The 20758-nt window shown below is 42.7% G+C and overlaps 2 protein-coding genes across 2 annotated transcripts; one reads left to right on the forward strand and one right to left on the reverse strand.

Moving 5' to 3' along the window:
- The first annotated feature begins 107 nt into the window (after positions 1–107).
- Positions 108–689, forward strand: LOC141980508 (histone H2B 8). The gene has a single exon (XM_074941784.1). The coding sequence runs from the start codon at positions 243–245 to the stop codon at positions 621–623; it is 381 nt and encodes a 126-aa protein (XP_074797885.1). The 5' UTR covers positions 108–242; the 3' UTR covers positions 624–689.
- A 2221-nt stretch (positions 690–2910) lies between these two features.
- Positions 2911–17111, reverse strand: LOC141980506 (histone H3). The gene is made up of 2 exons (XM_074941781.1): positions 17056–17111; positions 2911–3410 (listed from the first exon to the last, which is right to left on the reverse strand). Exon 2 carries the CDS (start codon positions 3381–3383, stop codon positions 2973–2975), a length of 411 nt encoding a protein of 136 aa, XP_074797882.1. The 5' UTR covers positions 3384–3410; positions 17056–17111; the 3' UTR covers positions 2911–2972.
- Between the last annotated feature and the right edge of the window lie 3647 nt (positions 17112–20758).

Genomic DNA, 20758 nt, shown 5'->3' on the forward strand with positions numbered 1-20758 from the left:
CATTGTGATAGGCTGAAAGGTACAAATTTTCTGAACATCCAATGGCGATGGAGATGTAACTCTGACCAATGAGAAGGTTAATGGGACATTAGGAACGCGGCGTTTGTCTCAGAACCAATAAAATATCAGGAAAGTGAGACTTTAATGTGCTTGCATTCTCTATAAATAAAGCTACGGTCACCTTTCACCATTGAAGATTTTTTTTGGTTTAAACAGAGTGTGTGAGAGAACACAGAACTAAAATGCCGGAGCCAGCAAAATCTGCTCCCGCTCCCAAGAAGGGCTCTAAAAAAGCTGTGACCAAGACTCAGAAGAAGGGCGATAAGAAGCGTAGAAAGACTAGAAAGGAGAGTTATTCCATCTACGTGTACAAAGTGTTGAAGCAAGTTCACCCGGACACCGGTATTTCCTCTAAGGCGATGGGGATCATGAACTCCTTTGTAAATGACATCTTCGAGCGCATTGCGGGGGAAGCGTCTCGCCTCGCTCATTACAACAAGCGTTCAACCATCACTTCTCGGGAGATCCAGACCGCTGTGCGCCTGCTTCTGCCGGGGGAACTGGCCAAACACGCCGTGTCTGAGGGCACTAAGGCCGTCACCAAGTACACCAGCTCCAAGTAAATGGTTTGTTGTGAGACCACCTATATCTTTAACCCAAAGGCTCTTTTAAGAGCCATCCACTTTCTCATCCAAAGAGCTCTGATATCACTAATTGCTGTTATTTGTGTTTTTCAAAGTCTAACAAAGCTTATTTTAAAAATATTAATGTGCTTTAGTCTCAAGTGACTTGTGAAAGTTATATTTCCATTGCATATGCTCCCTATATCGTGGGGTGACTGATTTTCGCTCTAGTAAATGTGGCATTAAGTCAATTTAAACTATATCAGGTTTTAGAATGTTACTGCAAAATGTCGCTGTCTCTCGTTCTTTTTTCTCCCGCTTCCAACCAATAGTTCGGTGAGGTGTCACCCCCAAGAAACATAAAATATGGCTAAACGGTTTGTCCGGTAAATAAAAATTGAAATTTGATCAGATTAAACTGTTCGGTTCTCTATTTAACTGAAGAATAATCCTAGAGGTTCGACTAAAAAGTTTTAGCTCCATTAATATCTGCTTATTCAAAATGTATCAATCCTATCTGCCTGAAGGATAGTTCGTTGCCTCATTGTTTCTCTAATTCTTTTAAGTTCCTGTAGCTAAAACTCAAAATGCTTCCCCTCTCCAGTTTATCTGAATAATCTTGCTATTTGGGAACGTTAATAGAAGAACATTAAGTATTTAAAAGATAACAAATGTTCAAAGGTATGGGGGTGTTACAGCTCCTTTCAGCGTGAATGTAGTGGCTTTTAAAAGAGCCTTTGGGTCGTTTGGAAGTTGCAGAAGATGGCTGAGCTGAGCAGCCTGTAAACCTCTCACCACGGATGCGCCGGCGTAACTGGATGTCCTTGGGCAGGATGGTGACTCTTGGCGTGAATAGCACACAAGTTAAAAGAAAAGGAGGACTTGTGGCACCTTAGAGACCAACAAATTTACTTGAGCATAAGCTTTCGTGAACTACAGCTCACTTCATCGGATGCATGCAGTGGAAAATACAGTTAAAGTTAATACCTTCAAAGAGCCCCACCAAGTAGGCTTCGCTGGCCTCCTATCAGGCTATAGCGGCCGAGCTCTGGAAGCACAGATCGAAAGCGGTCGCCACAAGCTGGCTGGTTCCCTGAAATTCAGGCTCCTGGAACCACCCCAGTGCCGCGTTCGTCTGCTGCCCCCGGCCCCGCCCCCGCCACTCAGTCTACAAAGCCTCCTTCCCTTTTCTGCCTCCTCGGTGCATATTTATTTCTTCTATTATATCAGAGGCTCCGTGTCTCGCTATTTTTCTTTCAAAAAGACCAGTTCATTAAACAATGTCATTCCTGCTCTCTCTTACAGCTGAACACCCATCACGCACATCAAACCCCAGAGCTAAGGGGCGGGGATAATAGTTAACCCACAGAATGGGATGAAACGTCTCTCGATCCTCGTATTTTGTGTTTTAATTTGCGGTTATTTAGAGGGTGGCACAACTACCCTTCAGTAATTCTCGCCTCTGTGACTATGGGGCACTGCACCCTCATGAGGGATCTCTCTAATTTCCTTCAGTCCTGCCTTAAACAGATGAAAGACTAGAGGAGTTTTTAAATAGTAATTACTTGCAATAAGTGAAATGACTAAATTTCTCTGTCTACAGTTTCATCCTGATACATCTTCGAGCAAAAGAATCTAGCTGGTTTAATACGCGGCGTTAAGGAGAATAGGACACGAGAATGCCGCTTTGTCTCCTACCTTTCTTCCCTCCTCTGAAAAAGATCGCATTTGTGTTTCGTTTCTAATTAGATTAGCTTGAATATTACAAAGGAATTGTTCAAACCTTGTTTATCATTCACATACCGCACCCCAAAGTAACCCATTGGTGGCTTGTTTACAGGTTACTTTTAGCCAGACTGAGAATAAAGGTTTCCACGTGATAAATCTGGTTAAAAGTAAACTAAGAAATCCTTTGACTACCCCCAGGCTCCCTACAGAAGTCTATGTAGTTGAGTATTTTCAAAGAGGAAATATCACTGTTTTTCGGATTGCAAAGGGTTTTTATATGAAATATTTCTAGAGTTTGTCAAATAATCACCCCAAAGTGGGAAAGGGACTTGAAGCTAAAGCTTTAAATAGCAACTTTGTATTTGGCACGGTTTTCTTTAGAAGTTAATAGGGAATAAGTGCATTTACTGAAAAACAAGAGAACACTACTCCTATTAAATTAAAAAGCAGTTTACCTACAGTGGTGTACCACCGCGGAACAACACTTACATTATAAAAACAAAAAGAGTACTTGTGGCATCTTAAGAGACTTAATTATAGGCGTGCTACAACTCCTTCAAGTGTAACTTTAGTGGCTCTTAAAAGAGCCTTTGGGTCATTTGGAAGATGGCCGAGTAGCCTTTAAGCTCTCTCGCCGCGGATACGCCGGGCTAACTGGATGTCCTTAGGCATGATGGTGACTCTCTTGGCGTGAATAGCACACAGGTTAGTATCTTCAAAGAGCCCCACCAAGTAGGCTTCGCTGGCCTCCTGCAAGGCCATAACGGCCGAGCTCTGGAAGCGCAAATCGGTCTTGAAGTCCTGGGCGATTTCACGCACCAGGCGCTGGAAGGGCAGCTTGCGGATGAGCAGCTCGGTAGATTTCTGGTAGCGGCGGATCTCTCGCAGGGCAACAGTGCCGGGTCGGTAACGATGGGGTTTCTTCACTCCCCCAGTTGCAGGTGCGCTCTTCCGGGCAGCTTTAGTGGCCAGCTGTTTACGGGGAGCTTTGCCACCGGTGGATTTACGGGCGGTCTGCTTGGTCCGGGCCATTGCAACAAACACAAGGCGCTATTAGCTCTGAAACAAAACGAAGGAAGAGAAGCGTTTGTTGTGGCACTAACTGTATTTATAGGCAAACTCTCCTTCTTGATTGGCTGATGGTTACGAGCCATATGTCATTGGGTAATTTGAAAATTTGAAAAGCCCGCTCTGTACTATTGAAATAGGACCCTTCCCGCCTCACCACTATCCCAAAGCTTACGGCTTTCCCAATGTGGCTGCACCACAGCTCATTTCCCTGAAATCCACGATTCCTGGACCGCCCAGCACCGAACATTTGTGCGGTTTCCTTTCTCCGAAACAGACTCCACCTTTCCTTCGCTACTACCTCAGTTTCTCGTACTTTTATATCGGAGGCTCCATGTCTCACTACTTCTCTTTCAAAATAGCCAGTTTATGAATATCATTCCCTCTCCTTGTTTCTGTTACAACGAATGGGTATCTCTGGAGACAGAGAAGGGTAATAACTAAACCCTAGTTTATTTATTGTTTTATTGAAACAATAAAATCTCCCCGTTTTCATTGTGTTTCATGTTTCAGTTTGTGGTTATTTGGAGGGTTGGATGATCCTTCAATTCTAACACCGCTTTGAGCCTGAGACCTTTAGTCCTTTCGTCCTCCCTGAAACCTTAATTAAAACACGCGAGACCGAAGGAATTTTTAAACAGTAATCACTTGCGTTGCAATACTTACCTAGTAAAAGGATTAAGTTTCTATTTTACAGCCTAATCTGTTTCTGTTCACAATAATCTACTTGGTTTAATAAATTTCAGAGTAGCAGTCGTGTTAGTCTGTATCCGCAAAAAGAAAAGGAGGACTTGTGGCACCTTAGAGACTAACAAATCAGTGGAAAAATAGGACACAAATCATTAGATACTCGCCCCCCCCCCCCAACAATTTTATACTAAAGGAGTACTCAAACTCCCACCTCCGACCCGCAGGGGTAGAGATTGTTTAAGTAGTTATGAATAGTCCCTAGGAGGACATACAGGGGAAGGTTATCACTAACTCATCTGTTAACAGAGTGGACTTTTCAAACTAATCAATGTGTCAAATCACGGGCCCACTAGCCAGATAGAAAAGGTATTTTGTTCTCTAACTCATCCCCAGTTTCTCCATTTCCCTTACTCACGGGTCCCCCCCCCCCGCCCCCCTTTGGAGGCAGAAGCTGCTGTGCAACGAATAGTTTTGACTAAGCTTTCTAGCCTGGACGGGAAACTCCTCCGGTATCCCTTCCTAGGAGATAGAGCTTGCTGTCTCTCTGCGGCTGCTGCAAGCCTGCTGCCCAAACAGTAGCTCTGAGAGCACCAAGGCCATCTCCCTGAAAAGGGTCTTTTTCTCTAGACAGTATTCAGAACCACCTACCCCTTATTAAAATCACTTTAACACTTTTATTTAAATCTATTCTCTGAATATGGTACAAATTAAAAATTAAGTACCACATACAACAGCAAAGAACTGAGTTAGACTTTTTGTGAGTTTTCTCCTGAGACCTCTTATAGGTATCAGCTAGCATTCAATTTTTTGTTTCAGATTTATATATATATATGGAACTAGAGAGCAGACAGCTGCTTTCATACAATGTTTGTCATAAATCAATGGCTGTGAACAGATTGCTGGTAAAGATTAAGAAATTGGGAATTATCACGTAATAATAAACGATTTGATGTGTAAGGTAAAAGTCTTTCCCCACACGTTTGAAGGAAGTTACTAAAAGTAACAGTTCTTATTGTGAAAGTCTAGGGAGGCTCTGAAAAGGGCCTTTGTATTGTTGTTTTGATCTGACTGGGAGAAGGAAAAACTAAAGCGTGCTCAATGAAGCTAACAGCATAACAGATCACAATCTTCAAGTTTCTTCAGCATTCTCTTCGAGATACGTTTTATACCCCTACAGCGATCCAAGCTTTGAAATACCGTGGACGTTATGGAGAAGCACTCTCCGATAGCCCTCCGCCTACCGTTTACCGAGTCCAGTTTAGACTATAGTTCGTGCAATGAAACATCACCTGAGGCTGAGATCCGTGGGGACGACCTGATTGAAAACTGTCAAGAAAAACATGGGCGGGGTCTATTCTCTGTTATCCTCCCCCACTAGCCTCTGTCTTCATGATGCTTGAGTTAGAAGAAAAGTGGCGGCTTATTAGCCCGGCCCTTGCGCTTGCCATTGTCTGAGCATTGCTCCATTTAGACTCCGCAATATATATATATATATAAATAAAATCATTTTTTCAAACTTTGGCAAATTATCAAATCCTACCTCTACTAATTATTAATTCAAAGCAATCCCTGATTTTCTGGCAATACCTGGCGTCTCTGTTAATTGTTTAAATAAGAGCAGCTGTCAAATGTCATTTTTCATTTGCCATTATCTTATTTTGCCTTCTGGAGGATCTTCTGGTAAAACTGCTTCACTTTTGTGCTTATTTTGGTTTCAAACTGCTCCTTTGGTTTTTATGGATTTGCAGTCTGCAGTAAAATCTGACCAATCAGGTTTCGGGACACATCACCTTTCTTCTGCTCCCCAGCATTCGTCGCCATTTCCCCAAGTGTGCGAAGGGAGAACTAATGTGATCAGTGCAGTTACTGTATTTCATCCAAAGATAGAGCAGGGCCCTCTTGTATTGTCGAATACCGTATTATTTTCTTTCGTTCATTACGTCCGTTCATTAGGAGGTATGTTCCTTTTCCATTATTATTATTCCCTTTGCTGTACCGTACTGTAAGTAGTCTGACTACTGATTGAATGGCTGTACAAATAATCAAGCAGAAACCCAGAGTCCTTTTCCACGACAGGAAAGGAATTCATTTATATAACTGATAAATAGAAAGAATTATTTTGTGTGGGAAAGGCTTCGAAATTGCTTAAAGAAAATAACTTTTTTGCTGTCACGTGTGTATATCAAATTGTAATACACCTTAATACTAACTCTGCTACTAAAACACAATTTAACTATGCGTCTGCTGATCTTTAGAAAGCATGGATTAAAATGATCACTAAGGGTTCTAGGACACTGAAGAAAATAAAATGCGTCATCCTTTCTCATTTATTATCCTCTACTGCCATCTAACGGACACTCCTTTTCAAGCTGCAGAATTTTAAAATGCTGTTACGTTGCTGTATTTACTGTTAACAACAAAAAACATACAATAGCAATACAATAATAAATATTCTTTGTTCATCTCTGTAACTTTTACATTAAGATTACTTGTATTTTGAATAACAGATTATCCGCCCCTCCCCCCCCCCCGCGCGGAGCAAAAAGCTAGAACTTTCTGATAGAAACTCAACTTTCCCCCTAATACAAGGTGCTGGACAGATAGCAAGTGACAAGTCCAGCTGTAAATATGTCTAAAATGTGACATGTCTCTTAACATAATAAATGAGAACAGTATGTTACACACTGCCAAAATACAGTCTTGATATAACATTTAAACTGAACAAGGAAAAAAAAAAGCCTATTGGAAATATTTTTATTTGCTACACACTCTTCGGACCTTCCTCTGAACACAATTATTCATTTCTCACAGGCTTTCATCACCATAGAATTATAATGCTCCCCAAATATTAATTAATCTTAGAGAATTCCCCTGTGAGTTGAGGTGACATGATTAATCCAATTTCTCTGATGAGGAGCCAAATAACACAGAGATTAAAGAAAAAATATCCATGGATTTTGGGTGCCTGATTCCAGATGGCTGGGGCCTGATTTTTCAGAGTGCTTAGCATAATATATACAACCAGAACTCCCATTTTGCTCAGATGCAGCTATGAGCTCTCAGCACTTCTGCAAATCAGACAAAAGGGCTCAAGTAAGGCACAGAAAAAATAAGGAACACACAATTCATGACCACCTCTAAAAAGTGTGGTTTAAGTGACTTGCCCTGCATCACATAGGAACTCTATGAGAGAGGCCAGGATAGAATCCAGTTCTCCAGGGTAGCATTCAACTGTCATAACCGTGAGGCCTTCGCTTCTCTTCCTGTAATCCCATGCCTTATTGACTACACACCTTCACGTGATGCAGTTCACTAACTACCCTGACCCCTGTTCGCCAGAGACCATGGCACATCTCTACCTAGGGTGTGTCAGGTTGCAGCCCTCTTCCGGCTCCTCCAGAACCTCTTACTGAGATTTTGGCTGCACTTTTCTCCACATCTCCCAATCCTGGCACACCTCATCCGTGGCTCTGCAAAGTCATGGGACCTCCTTACCAACCTTCTCCTGGTGCTGGCCAAGATGGCCATGCATGATACCAAGAGGAGGAAGCTGTATGGGGGAGGAAGGGGTGCTCTGCGACTAGGGAGGCCTATGTCCGTTCACTTGTCCACTCATGATGCTGGACAGAGTTTCTCTGGGCCATGTCTGTTGAGTTGAGGTTTACTGCGGGACGCTCATTAGGACCATCTCATCACAGTTGCTTCCAGCACTGGACAATACAGCTTCAACCACCTTTTGTTACACAACCTTATTTAGAACTTTTTGGTAGCTTTTCTTATACATTGGTATTAGTCTCTCATATCCATGTTAACTCTCCTCCCCTGTCAAGACAGGTTTAATGTTAGTTCAAACTGATCTTTTCTAGCTTTTTAGTTACTTTATCTTTTCTTGTTCCCACAATTTAAATATGATGACTTTGCAATTTCTTACACATGCCCAGTCCTACTTATGCTTACGTAGTTGAACATTATCAGAACAGACTCTTAAAATCCACAGCAGGCTTCTGTCAGGCCTAAATATACCTTCACTCCCAACAGTGTCTACTGACTCCCTGAACACCTTTGAGGAGCAGTGGGTGCTGTCAGGAACTTTCTGCTTGGTGTCCCCCCCCAGATTCCTGATCATTACCTTATGACCTGCGCTCCCAATCTTGTTTTTTCATTAGTTGTCCCAAGAAATCAATTGAAACCTAGTTTTAATGGCCCCTCCCTTTTCTGAGGGGGAGGGCATTTAGTTTTGGGCAGACCCAGACCCACCCACACCAGTACTTTACTTTCAAACAGTGCATGCCTTCCAACTGGAGTCATTCACTATCTCCTCTGACACCAATTCCTTCTGCGACAAAAGGGCTACACTGGCACACATTTATATAGGGGGCATCAGGTTTCAGTTCCTTTCCCAGCTCCTCCAGAATCTCTTATTGAGATTCTGGCTGCACTTTTCCCCATGCCTCCTGGTCTGTGAACACCCTGCCTATGGCCTCGCACTCATAGGTCCTCCCCATAAACCTCCTCCTGGCAATGGCCAAGATGGCCATCCATTCCTCCAGGAGGAGGAAGCTGAATGGGGGTACTCTGCAACTGCCAGGCCTGTTTCCTGTCCCTTGTCTGCTCGTGTCTCTGGGATGAATTCCTCTGGGTGGTGTCCACTGACTTTGTAGACTCCTTTGAATAGTAGTGGGGGTTGTCGGGGTTCCTCTGCTTGGTACCCCTTGCGGATCCCTGATTTTCAACCTTTGACCTTACTCAAAATCCTGTTTTCTCCTTTTTTCCCCCCATAATCATTTGCAGCCTGGGCTTAGTGGTTCCCCCTGGCCCCTTAGTTGAGGGGTAGGCACTTTATTTATGGGAAGGTCTAGATTCGCCTGTACCAATACTTCAGATAGTATACACTGTTGAGCTGCCTAGAGTAGCTCAGGCGCATGAGTGCCAACCTCAGGGCAGACTGTCAAGGAACAAGGCAAGAACCACAAACTAGTTGTATGTTCTATAATTACATTTCACCAACTAAGTAACCAGTGTGAGCTCCTAAAGCACTATAGCAAGCTTCCGAAAGCAAACCTGCCTTTGTGCCAGATGGTGTCTTACACCAAAAATCACCACAATATTCAGGTTACTCCCAGTCCCAAAGAACTTGTACTTCACACTTGGTAATGCTTCTATCCTGACCGTGCCAGTTTATAGTTTTAGAGCAAACACTTTTATAGTTACAAAGCAAACACTTAAATATTATCTTATAGCATCGGATAAAGATATTATAAGTGAGATTAAGACATGCAGCAACTTACAAGCATTTCATAAAGTCCAAATACTAAACACACCTCTATAAATCTAACACCTATTTTAACTATACTAACACACAGGTGAGCCAGCTTGCTGTCCAGCTATGCATTTGTCAGTGTTCAGAGAGACCCAGGGGCCTTGGCAGTCTTTCAACTTCTTCAAGAAATGATGAAGAGGTTCTGTGGACAACAGCCTCCTTCACCACTGATTTATTCCATGAACCACTATCCATCCTGGAGCTGAATGAGGCAGCTGTTCTGTGCAGAAAATAAGTATGTGATGGCTACTTTAAAAGCCACAGATTTTGTGGGTCCGTAAGTCTGACTACCCTTAAGCTTGCTGTTGTAGGTTAGTCTTTACGTTTGCTAATTCTTTTGCCAGTGTATCTTATGTTTTCCTGGATGACTACATCGACACTTAGGGCTTTTGCATACATAATTTTAGATTATAGGTGTGATATAGCTATTCTGGCTAAACTTTTACATATAGACCAGTCCTAATACTTGTATATTGTCAGCTACCATCAAAACCCCACATCTGCACTGGCATTCACACAGGGTCATGAACCCTCTCTGTCCTTTCTGCTGCACTATTGCTCGGAGCAGTTCCACCAGTTTGGTGGCACACTTCACCATGCACAGTGCTCAGGCAGGTCTAACCAAAGATAATGGCCCAAAAGGAATCCTTAGCAGGATAAATAGGTGTAATCATATGGCAAATATATGATATCTTGTCTGGAGTAGACAAATGGTTAAATGTAGGGGCTTTTCTTCACTGCCAGGTTAACTCACATTATAAATCAGTTATTTCTGTTAACTAATCCCTGTTACACACACACACACACATATAGAAAATGCCACTTTTGTGTGTTTTGGTTCTAGCACCTCAAATAAATGGCACCAATGGATATACAGGTTAAAGCCCTGTCAGCTGCTGACACAATCACCCTGTTGTTTCAGAGTAGCAGCCGTGTTAGTCTGTATTCGCAAAAAGAAAAGGAGGACTTGTGGCACCTTAGAGACCAACCAATTTATTTGAGCATAAGCTTTCGTGAGCTACAGCATCCGATGAAGTGAGCTGTAGCTCACGAAAGCTTATGCTCAAATAAATTGGTTAGTGTCTAAGGTGCCACAAGTACTCCTTTTCTTATCACCCTGTTGTGTGAACGTAGCCTAGTGACATTCAAGTTCTGCTAACCCTTCTTTGCTTTGCCACTGTTCCGTTCCCACGGGGCTATCTTCTCTTGTTTTCAGTCTGTTCCTTCCTTCTAGATCAGAAATCACCTACCAATTAGTATCGGCTGACTAAGCATTCAACCATCATGTTTTAACTTTGTTTCCAGTACCAGCAACTCTCAGGTCCAATATAACACGTTCTGTTTGAGAATAGTGACTAGGAAGACATCTTCTGAGCATGAAACCAGCTGGTCAGATGGTAACGCAAAAACCCACCTTGATGTCCCACCAGCTCTGGTTGCATCCACACCACACTGCTATGTTCTTTGGCCACTGTACAATTGGGGTGGAGGGGTCAGCCACTCGGTGCCTCAGTCCATGCATGGAAGTGCACATGGTCAGCAGTACCCAATGCACCCCATACTCTGCCTACACAGGAGGAGGAAAGCAGGTACACTGATGATTTACACGTCATAAAGTTTTGATGTTTCCTGTTTGTGCATACTTTACTTTTTCTAGTTTGGGCTGTTTTAGAGTTGAGTGGTTTTGCAAATGCCTGTTAATCTATGACAGTTGGACTCCCTGTGTTAGAAACCTGCAATAAATATTTTGTGTACTACAATCCTTTGGTGTTTGTCTTGTGCAAAATTATTACGGAGAAACAGCAACTTAAAAATCAGGATTTGAATGAATTCTCTGGTTAATAATACATGCAACTGATTATTTGACTAGCTGTACATGAATTGATATGGTGCACTAATGCAGTGCTCACATTAATTAATTTCTCCCTTAAATCTAAGATGAGGGGACACAAGGCATCCCTTACTGCCCTTGCTCTCCTAGGCCCAGCCTTAGTCTGCGGCATTCTCACTCAAAACAGAGGTGTACTTTCTTCTTGCTTGTACAGGGCCTGTAAAAATTCACAGTCACCAACCCATTGATGGCCAAAGAACCCTTCCTTATGCTCAGATATATTGTGCTGTGTACAGCAGTCCCCACTGAGATCAGTCACATTGTACACATATTGCAGTCCAAGTGACTGTAGATAACACCGTCTTGTCTTCTCTCAACCAAAGGCTCATTCCACCACCATCCTGTGCTTTCTCAGTGTGCTGTTAAAACTAATTTATACATATAGCAACAAAAACATGACATGCCACTGTATGTGCTTCTCCTTCTGGAGGAGAGGATGAGAGAACAAACATGTGACTGATGTGTAGTCACTTAATGTTCTACTGAAAGGTACTCTGATACGGGCGATGAAGACCGTATAAGAACCTATATAGCATACAAGAGACTAGGAAGGACTCCCTTTGTAACATTAATGGCACTTACCCCCACAGTGTAGTACAGTGTCATATATTTTACCAGATTGCTACAAATCCCCCTGGCAAGAATAGACCATTGTGATCCATATCAATAAGAAATAAGAGGTTTGTTGTGCTTTTGGGTGTAAATTCACCTCTCCCTCTTATCACAGTGTGAGTCATGGTGACCTGCTGGAAGTAATCCTTCCATCAGTCAACACAATGAAGTGCAGTTGTGGTGCATGGTGATGAATAAGGAAATACAGTTTTGTGGGACACAACATACCACGTAAAATTGCACATTCTAGCAGATCGACAGCTCTGCTGTAGTTCTGGTTAAGACCAACTTTCTGTTTAAAGTTCAACTCTTTTAGGTGCTCTAAAATCTACATGGTTACTCAGATCACTACGAAATTTAGAGTGCCTCATGTGGGTGCAGCGTTCAGTTAGTGATTCAAATTGGGAGCCCTTTGACCAAGGGGTTCCTGAAATATAGGAACAAACCATCCTGATGTGCAGAACAAACCATCCTGATGTGCAGAAAGAATACCAAATATGGCAGGTGACCAGCTTGACTTAAGAGAGAAATCTTCAGTGAGCTTAAACACAAAAAGCAAGCTTACAAGAAGTGGAAACTTGGACAGATGACAAGGGAAGAGTATAAAAATATTGCTCACGCTTGTAGGGGTGTAATCAGGAAGGCCAAAGCACAATTGGAGTTGCAGCTAGCAAGGGATGTGAAGGGTAACAAGAAGGGTTTCTACAGGTATGTTAGCAACAAAAAGAAGGTCAGGGAAAGTGTGGGGGAGGCAACCTAGTGACAGAGGATGTGGAAAAAGCTGAAGTACTCAATGCTTTTTTTTTTTTTTTTTTTTTTTTTTTTTGCCTCGGTCTTCACAGACAAGATCAGCTCCCAGACTGCTGCATTGGGCAGCTCATTATGGAGGGGAGGTGAGCAGCCCTCAGGGGTGAAAGAACAGGTTAAAGACTATTTAGAAAGCTGGACATGCACGAGTCCATGGGGCCAGATCTAATGCATCTGAGGGTGCTGAGGGAGTTGGCTGATGTAATTGCAGAGCCATTGGCCATTATCTTTGAAAATGCATGGTGATTAGGGGATGTCCCGAATGATTGGAAAAAGGCAAATATAGTGCCCATCTTTAAAAAAGGGAAGAAGGAGAATCCAGGGACCAGTCAGCCTCACCTCAGTCCCTGGAAAAATCATGGAGCAGGTCCTCAAGGAATCCATTTTGAAGCACTTGGAGGAGAGGAAGGTGATCAGGAGCAATCAACATGGATTCACCAAGGGCAAGTCATGCCTGACCAATCAGATTGCCTTCTATGATGAGATAACTGGCTCTGTGGATATGGAGAAAGTGGTGGACATGATATATCTTGACTTTAGCAAAGCTTTTGTTATGTTCTCCCACAGTATTCTTCCCAGCAAGTTAAAAAAGTATGGATTGGATGAACGGACTATAAGGTGGATAGAAAACTGGCTAGATCATTGGGCTCAACGGGTAGTGATCAACAGCAGCTCAATGTCTAGTTGGCAGCCAGTATCAAGCAGACTGCCCCAGAGGTCTGTCCTGGGGCTGGTTTTGTTCAACATCTTCATTGATGATCTGGATGATGGGATGGATTGCACCCTCAGCAAGTTCAAAGATGACACTAAGCTGTGGGGAGAGGTGGATACGCTGGAGGGTAGGGATAGGGTCCAGAATGACCTATGCAAATTGGAGGATTGGACCAAAAGAAATCTGGACAAGGACAAGTGCAGAGTCCTGCACTTAGGAAGGAAGAATACCATGCATTGCTACTGGCTAGGGACTGACTGGCTAAGTGGCAGTTCTGCAGAAAAGGACTTGGGGATTTCAGTGGATGAGAAGCTGGATTTGAGTCAACAGTGTGCCCTTGTTGCCAAGAAAGCTAACAGCATATTGGGTTGCATTAGTAGGAGCATTGCCAGCAGATCAAGGGAAGTGATTATTCACCTCTATTTGGCACTGGTGAGGCCACATCTGGAGTAGTGTGTCCAGTTTTGGGCCCCCCACTACAGAAAGGATGTGGACAAATCGGGGGGAGTCCAGCAGAGGGCAATGAAAATTATTAGAGAGCTGGGACACATGACTTATGAGGAGAGGCTGAGGGAACTGGGTTTATTAAGTCTGCAGAAGAGAAGAGTGAGGGGGGGATTTGATAGCAGCCTTCAACTACCTCAAGGGGGGTTCCAAAGAGGAAGGAGGTAGGCTGTTTTCAGTGGTGACAGATAACAGAACAAGGAGCAATGGTCTCAAGTTGAAGTGGGGGAGGTCTAGGTTGGATATTAGGAAAAACTGTTTCATTAGGAGGTGGTGAAGCACTGGAATGGGTTACCTAGGGAAGTGGTGGAATCTCTATCCTTGGAGGTTTTTAAGGCCCATCTTGACAAAGCCCTGGCTGGGATGATTTAGTTGGGGTTTGTCCTGCTTTGAACAGGGGGTTGGACTAGATGACCTCCTGAGGTCTCTTCCAACCCTAATCTTCTATGATTCTATTACTTGAACCAAGAGCATGGCCTCACATTTACAATGACCATAAAAGCAGTGAAAGACAGATATTCAGGAAAAAAAAAACTATCAATCAATTACCTTCTCCTGGGGCATAGGCAGGTCACAATGGATTTTTCCTGAAGATTTTACCCCATTACACACTAAACTATTTATACCTTTCCATATTATCTGACTATCCAATCAACATTAAGCCTTGTGTCTTACATAACCCATACAATATGCATATGCAAGCTTCATTTTAGGTAACTTTAGCTGTCCATGCTATTTTTATGTCATCATGCCTCTTTTCTAATTGGTTTTTGTACTTCAATCATACCACTCTATGTAGAATTTTTCCTGATTTTCCCTAATACAGGGACTTCTTGTCAGTAGCTTTTATGTATCTTACTGTACTGATTAACTTTCTCTTATCTGTGCCTAGGCTTGTCAGAATTCCATTTTTATTTTTTTCTGATTGTAATGCTTAATGTTGATTTTGATTTTTTAAGATGCTTTTGTTTGTATTGATTTTTATTTCTACTGTTGTTGGAAATTAAGGGGCAGTAGGGTTGGGGTGGAGTTAGGGCAGCACCGATAGCAGGTCTTCAGAGGGTTTCCTGCACATCCGAGGGGTCCAAGACACTAAGGTACAAGGGGTGGGGGAGACTGCGGTCCTGGCCCTGCAGAGCAGAGACTCCCGGCCGGAACTGCAAGGAAAATGTTGAGTCCCCAGCTGTGGGGTCCTGCTGAAGCGTACCTGCTCAGGGATGACTCTCACATGTTTGTCTGGTGTGTGAGGGAGCAGGCCCATGGTAGCGGAGTTGCAGAAGCCTCCCTGCATAGACACCGGGCCAGTGACACCTGATTCCTGCAGGCACAAGGTATAAGGAAGGCAGTGGTCCTGGAGGTGCAAAGCAGAGACTCAGCGAGGACTGCCAGGAGGAGGAGAACAAGTCCACACTACAGGGGAGGTCACCTTATTGGCGAATGGCTCCTGCCTCGAGACTGGGCAGCCTCACTCTGTGTTAACTTTTTTATTTATTTATTTATTTTTTGCTATTTAATTTGTAAGCCATTCCTCATGTCCACTTAATATAGGGTAGCCCTCTCTGAAATATACTTACAATATATCCTCAGTGGCTACTGACAACTCCAAAGGGTTAGTTAATTGTGCACCATAATTCTGTATGTCCTGGTTTTCAGAGCCTGGCAGCTCAGTGGCTTTGATGTTCTGTAAAGGCATGAGACACTGTCGGGCACTCTGAACACTGTGTGAACAAAGATTTGGACAGTGAATAACCATGTGGCAAGTTATTGTAACCTGAATGGTAAACTGCAACGATGCCTTAGCAACTGAATTCCAGTGAATGTTCATCTTTTGGGGAGTGCCCAGTAAGATTGTGTGATGTGTCTGTGTGTGGCCTTCCAGAAACTAAACTGCAAGCATAAGGGACAGAAGCTTCTTTTCCCCTAATTTCTGATACCTCTGTGTTTTTGCATATGTGAATCTTGAAATTAAAATATCTGAAAAACTAAATAACGTCATGCTGTCTCCCTTCCCCTGCCCCCCAAAAAACAACATTAAAAAGCCTTAATAAAGTGGTGTAAAAACCGTAATAATTAAAATATCAATTAAAAGTGACAAAACATGAACAAACAAACAAAACCAACCAACCGTCCCCACCCCACACCTCTTGCCTGGGAAACAAGGGGTTAGTGGACATGGATATATGCAGGTTGATGAGCTGTTCTTGTGTGTGGAGAGGAGATGGCATGAGGGTAACTGACTTTAGGGTTTCCCTGGGCACTTAGAGGTGCCCCACAAGGCTGTGCCCAAGATAAAAGTGATGCCAGTGCCTCTGCATCAAACGGTCAACATTTAACAGGATTCCCCAGCTCTAGTGCCGTGGCCCACTGGGGCGCTTTTGGCAGTAGTAGTATGGGGAGTCTTAGAGCACTGATACCTTGGTGCAAAGGCATTCTTATTTCTTATCAGTCCTCCTGCTGGAATCCTCCAAACAGCTTATTTGTTTGTCTGCCCTGACGTTTTAGAGTGTAGGCTGCAGGGGAGGGAATGTTTCTTATTCTATGCCATGGACTTGGCTACACTACACAGTTTTGTCGGCAAAAGACAACTTTTTTCAACAAAACAGCAGAGGTGTGCACGGTACAATGCTCCTCCTTCCGACAAAACTTTCCTGCTTCGCTGACAAAATAAAACCACCTCGACAAGACACGTAGAGCTTTATGTAGCAAAGTTAGATCGACAAAGCATCAGTGTCGCTGTAACTGGCCTCCAGGAGGTATCCCAGTCCACAATGCCCACTGTGACCGCTCTGCTCACTGTTTTGAACTCCACTGCCCTGCACCCAGCTACACAGGCATGCACCCCTTCCCTTTCAAAGCCTCAGGAAGTTTTGAAACTGCTCAGCATGGACAGCTTGCATAGCTATTGCCCAGCTGAGCATGCCGGCTCCTTGGCAGCAAATGCACTTCTGCCTGGACTACAGGGAGCAGGTGGGTCTCCTTGGTCTGTGGGGAGAGGAGGCTGTGGGAGAACTCGGAGGGAACCATGGAATCAAAACATTAATGCGGAATCCTGCTCTCTCCAGCACTAGGACCACAGTGGCAGGCAGGGTGGGCCGCTTACCTGCGAGGAGGGAGAGGAAGAGACTTGTGCTGTGCAGAGCCATGGAGGGAGTAGGGGGCTGATGTTGGGGTGTCCCCCTCCCCCTGCTGGTGTACTTGTCTCCGCTGAGCTGAGATGGAGGGACAGGGGGACACCAGCTGTCTGTGCACCAGCTTCTGCCTCAGGATTGTTTACTTCCAGCTGCTGTCTGAACTTAGAGATAACTTGCCCACACAGTCACTCTCCCCCAACACAAACACATACTCCCCCCTCCCCTCCACAACAGAGTCTCTCACACTCCCCCAACACACTGTGGGCTTCTTGTGTTAGTGTTCAGCAATGTCAGTTTGGTCATATTACTAAGTGCTACTTTAAAAAAATGATTTAAAATGTGTTACTTTTCAGGCACACACAGCAATCGTTATAAGGTTCGTAGCACGGTGCAGACAAACAATGCCAGGCTCAGCACATTATAGAAACACACATTATTGTGGCTCAGTGTTATCATGCTCCTTCAAGGCATCCCCAGCTGAATAGCTTCCCGTTGGGCTCCTCTTATAGCCTTGTGTTCATAATGCACCACACAATACTGAAGAGCAGTGCAGGATCCATGCTTTCTGACAGAGATGACTGGATTGCAGGTTACCAAAGCAGTTGAAAAGCAGTTGGCAATCTAGTAGGATGCCTATGGAATGATGGGATTAGAAATCTTCATCATATGACACTGTACCTGTCCCCATGAGGTATTGCAAACCCTTCCCAAAGCTACCCACACTGCAGTGCTCTCTGTGTCAATGCAAGAGCTGCTATTGTGGATGTGCTCCACTGACACAAGGAGCACAGTGTGGGCATGCAACAGCGGTTTAATTACAGTGGTGGCTGTATGTTGGCATAACTTGCACTGGCAAACTCTGTAGTGTAGACAAGGCCTTAGTTGGTACAAATCCTAGAGCAATAGGACTGTGGCACTGGTTGGGCACTTTAGGTCCTACTGGATTAAAAATAGTAACAATGTATGGTTGTTGGGGAAGAAGTGGCGCTTGAGCTGGGAAGGGCCAGGTGGGAAGAAGTGCAGCAGAGAGGAAAAACAAACAGCTCTGCTACCCCCATATCCTGCATTCTAGAAAGTTGGAATCTGGAGGAGGGTACATGGTAAATGGTGACAATGTGCAAACGGTGAAGAGGAGGCATTTGAGAGCATGGGAGTGTCTGGATTTGAGCAAAGGGATGTGACATGTGCGGGGACTACATCTGGATAGAGTTCAGGGGAGTGAGTTTAACTGAAATAGGGAGGAGTGGCTTGTGTAGGAGTCTGGTTGGGACACTGGGGTTTCCCCAAGTGCAGGATTGTTCCATGTGGGGTGTTTATGAATGGATAAATGGGTGTGTGGGTGGAGGGAAGAGTGACTGTGTGTACACCTATCATGAAGCAACATGAAATGTACAAGTATTGAATGAAGCAAAGATCATGCTTACCAGGGTTCATTAGTCAGTTTTGGAACCAGATAAAATCATTAACAAATTAAAATGCATATTTTCATAATATATTTTGTAATTTGGGGAAAATGAGCTACTTATACCCCGAGGTGAGGACAGACACTCAGAGACAATTCAAAGTATTTTTAAAACATCCTCATTTTCGGGGTGATGTTAGCATAGTTTCCTCTTAAAGAGAAAATTAAGTGAACCAGGTTTCAGAGTAGCAGCTGTGTTAGTCTGTATTCACAAAGACAAAAGGAGTACTTGTGGCACCTTAGAGACTAACCAATTTATTTGAGCATGAGCTTTCGTGAGCTACAGCTCATTTCATCGGATGCATTCGATGAAGTGAGCTGTAGCTGATAAAAACTTATGCTCAAATAAATTGGTTAGTCTCTAAGGTGCCACTAGTACTCCTTTTCTTTAAGTGAACCAGACTGACAATACCATGCCACTAGCAAACTATGCATCCATATCTTACCTCCTGTGCTTCTGTTTTATGGACAATTCTCTAAAATCATATTCCTCTGGGCCTTTCTCAGGTTGCCTTTTACGTTAAGGATGAAACATGGAGCCGTTTTTTCTCATCCCCTTTCTCTTCCAAGTTAACCCTGTACCACCCTTTTTTTAAAAAAAAACACAAATTGAGACAAATCAAAACAGCAGACAAGGAGGAGATTGCTTATCTTAATAGCTTCCATGTATTCTTCGCATTTCATCGGAGTGTGCTTTGTAGTAACCATCACATCTTTATCATGTCTCACATATTGGCATTTTTTTTAAATGACAAAGAAGTCCTTTAAAGGGTCATACTAAAAGTGCTAACTGACTTCTCTCATTTTATCTTGGGGATTCATTAGGCTATATTGACTATTGTTTCTAATAACTACATGAGGGCATGTCCACAACATAGTGTACAGGGGAAAAAAAGCAAAAACCACCATTATATTTCATAAATAACCAGTGTTGATTCTGGATAATTAACTTGAAGTGAGCTGTAGCTCACGAAAGCTTATGCTCAGATAAATTGGTTAGTCTCTAAGGTGCCACAAGTACTCCTTTTCTTATTACTGTTATTACTTATTACTACGATGTGCCTTAATTTTATTTATCATGGTTTATCATCTTCAATAGCAAATCAGATTCTTCCCTGTTGTTTAGGACCTGACTGTGGCCTAGTTTTTACCAGGTTACAACCAAGATCATCATCAGCAATCTCTAGCTACTGTTGTGGAATGGACAGAGTATACAGTTTACTCACTTTTATTGTTATGGATAATTCAGATGTATAATTCAGATCTTTTTGTGAACCTTTAATTGATTAGTTATAACTAGAGCTTATGAGTTCATTTTTGAACTGATGTAAGTCTCTCATTACCTTTTCAAAAAAACCCCAAAACACTGAATCATGTTCTATTAGTGGTAAAAAACAAATAAAAAACAAAAACAAAACAGTCCCTAGGTATAAAGTTTTCATGCAGTTCACAATGCAATACAAATATGAGTAATTCATAGAGCTAACATTAATTGTGTAGTTTACCAAAAGCACTTTTGCATTCTATTAAATGTAAGTGGGAAAAGAAATAATGGATTGAAAGCATTTTGATCTTTAATTAGTGTCCTCTATATAACGTCAGGTTTTTACAGCAACAATTTCTGACTAGCAAAATGTTGTCATAAATAATGGTGTAAAAAACCCTAATCTTTCTTGCTTTTGAGAATACATACAAAATATTACTCTAACAACTACTTTGCTTTTTTGCATTTAATAAACAAGGTATGCATTGGAATTTAATTAATTCAAATAACAATAAAATGTCTTTAAAACTTAAAAATAACTTTTTATGTTGTATTGGAATATCTATAAATGTACACTATGACAATTACATATATAGATTTACTGTGTTTAGGAGGTAAAATACTTGGTTAAGGGAACCAATTCTTCTCTCATATTCAAAATTCAGAGGAAGTCGGTCCCCTCTCTTCAAAATCAATTTGAACTGAAAAAAAATTGAAATCATTACCTTTCTACCCTGATTTGGAGGAAACCCTTTAAAGACGGATTCCCTTGTCGTTGTAATTTTATTTCCAAGGGTACAGTTTTAATTTATCGGTTCTTCTTTACCTCGTCATTAGTTTATCCAATGGGAAGCCCTACTGAATAAAAATACCCTGCTTCCCCTTCACCCAGTTGTAAAATCAAATGACTCGGTGGCAGTTATTGTGAAAAAGAAAACTTTTTTGT

This window comes from Natator depressus, chromosome 1 (assembly GCF_965152275.1).
Source record: "Natator depressus isolate rNatDep1 chromosome 1, rNatDep2.hap1, whole genome shotgun sequence".
Lineage (NCBI taxonomy): Eukaryota > Metazoa > Chordata > Testudines > Cheloniidae > Natator > Natator depressus.

Excerpts from the sequence above, each read along its gene's own strand:
- LOC141980508 (XM_074941784.1), top strand. The coding sequence starts at position 243 with ATGCCGGAGCCAGCAAAATCTGCTCCCGCTCCCAAGAAGGGCTCTAAA.
- LOC141980506 (XM_074941781.1), bottom strand. The coding sequence starts at position 3,383 with ATGGCCCGGACCAAGCAGACCGCCCGTAAATCCACCGGTGGCAAAGCT.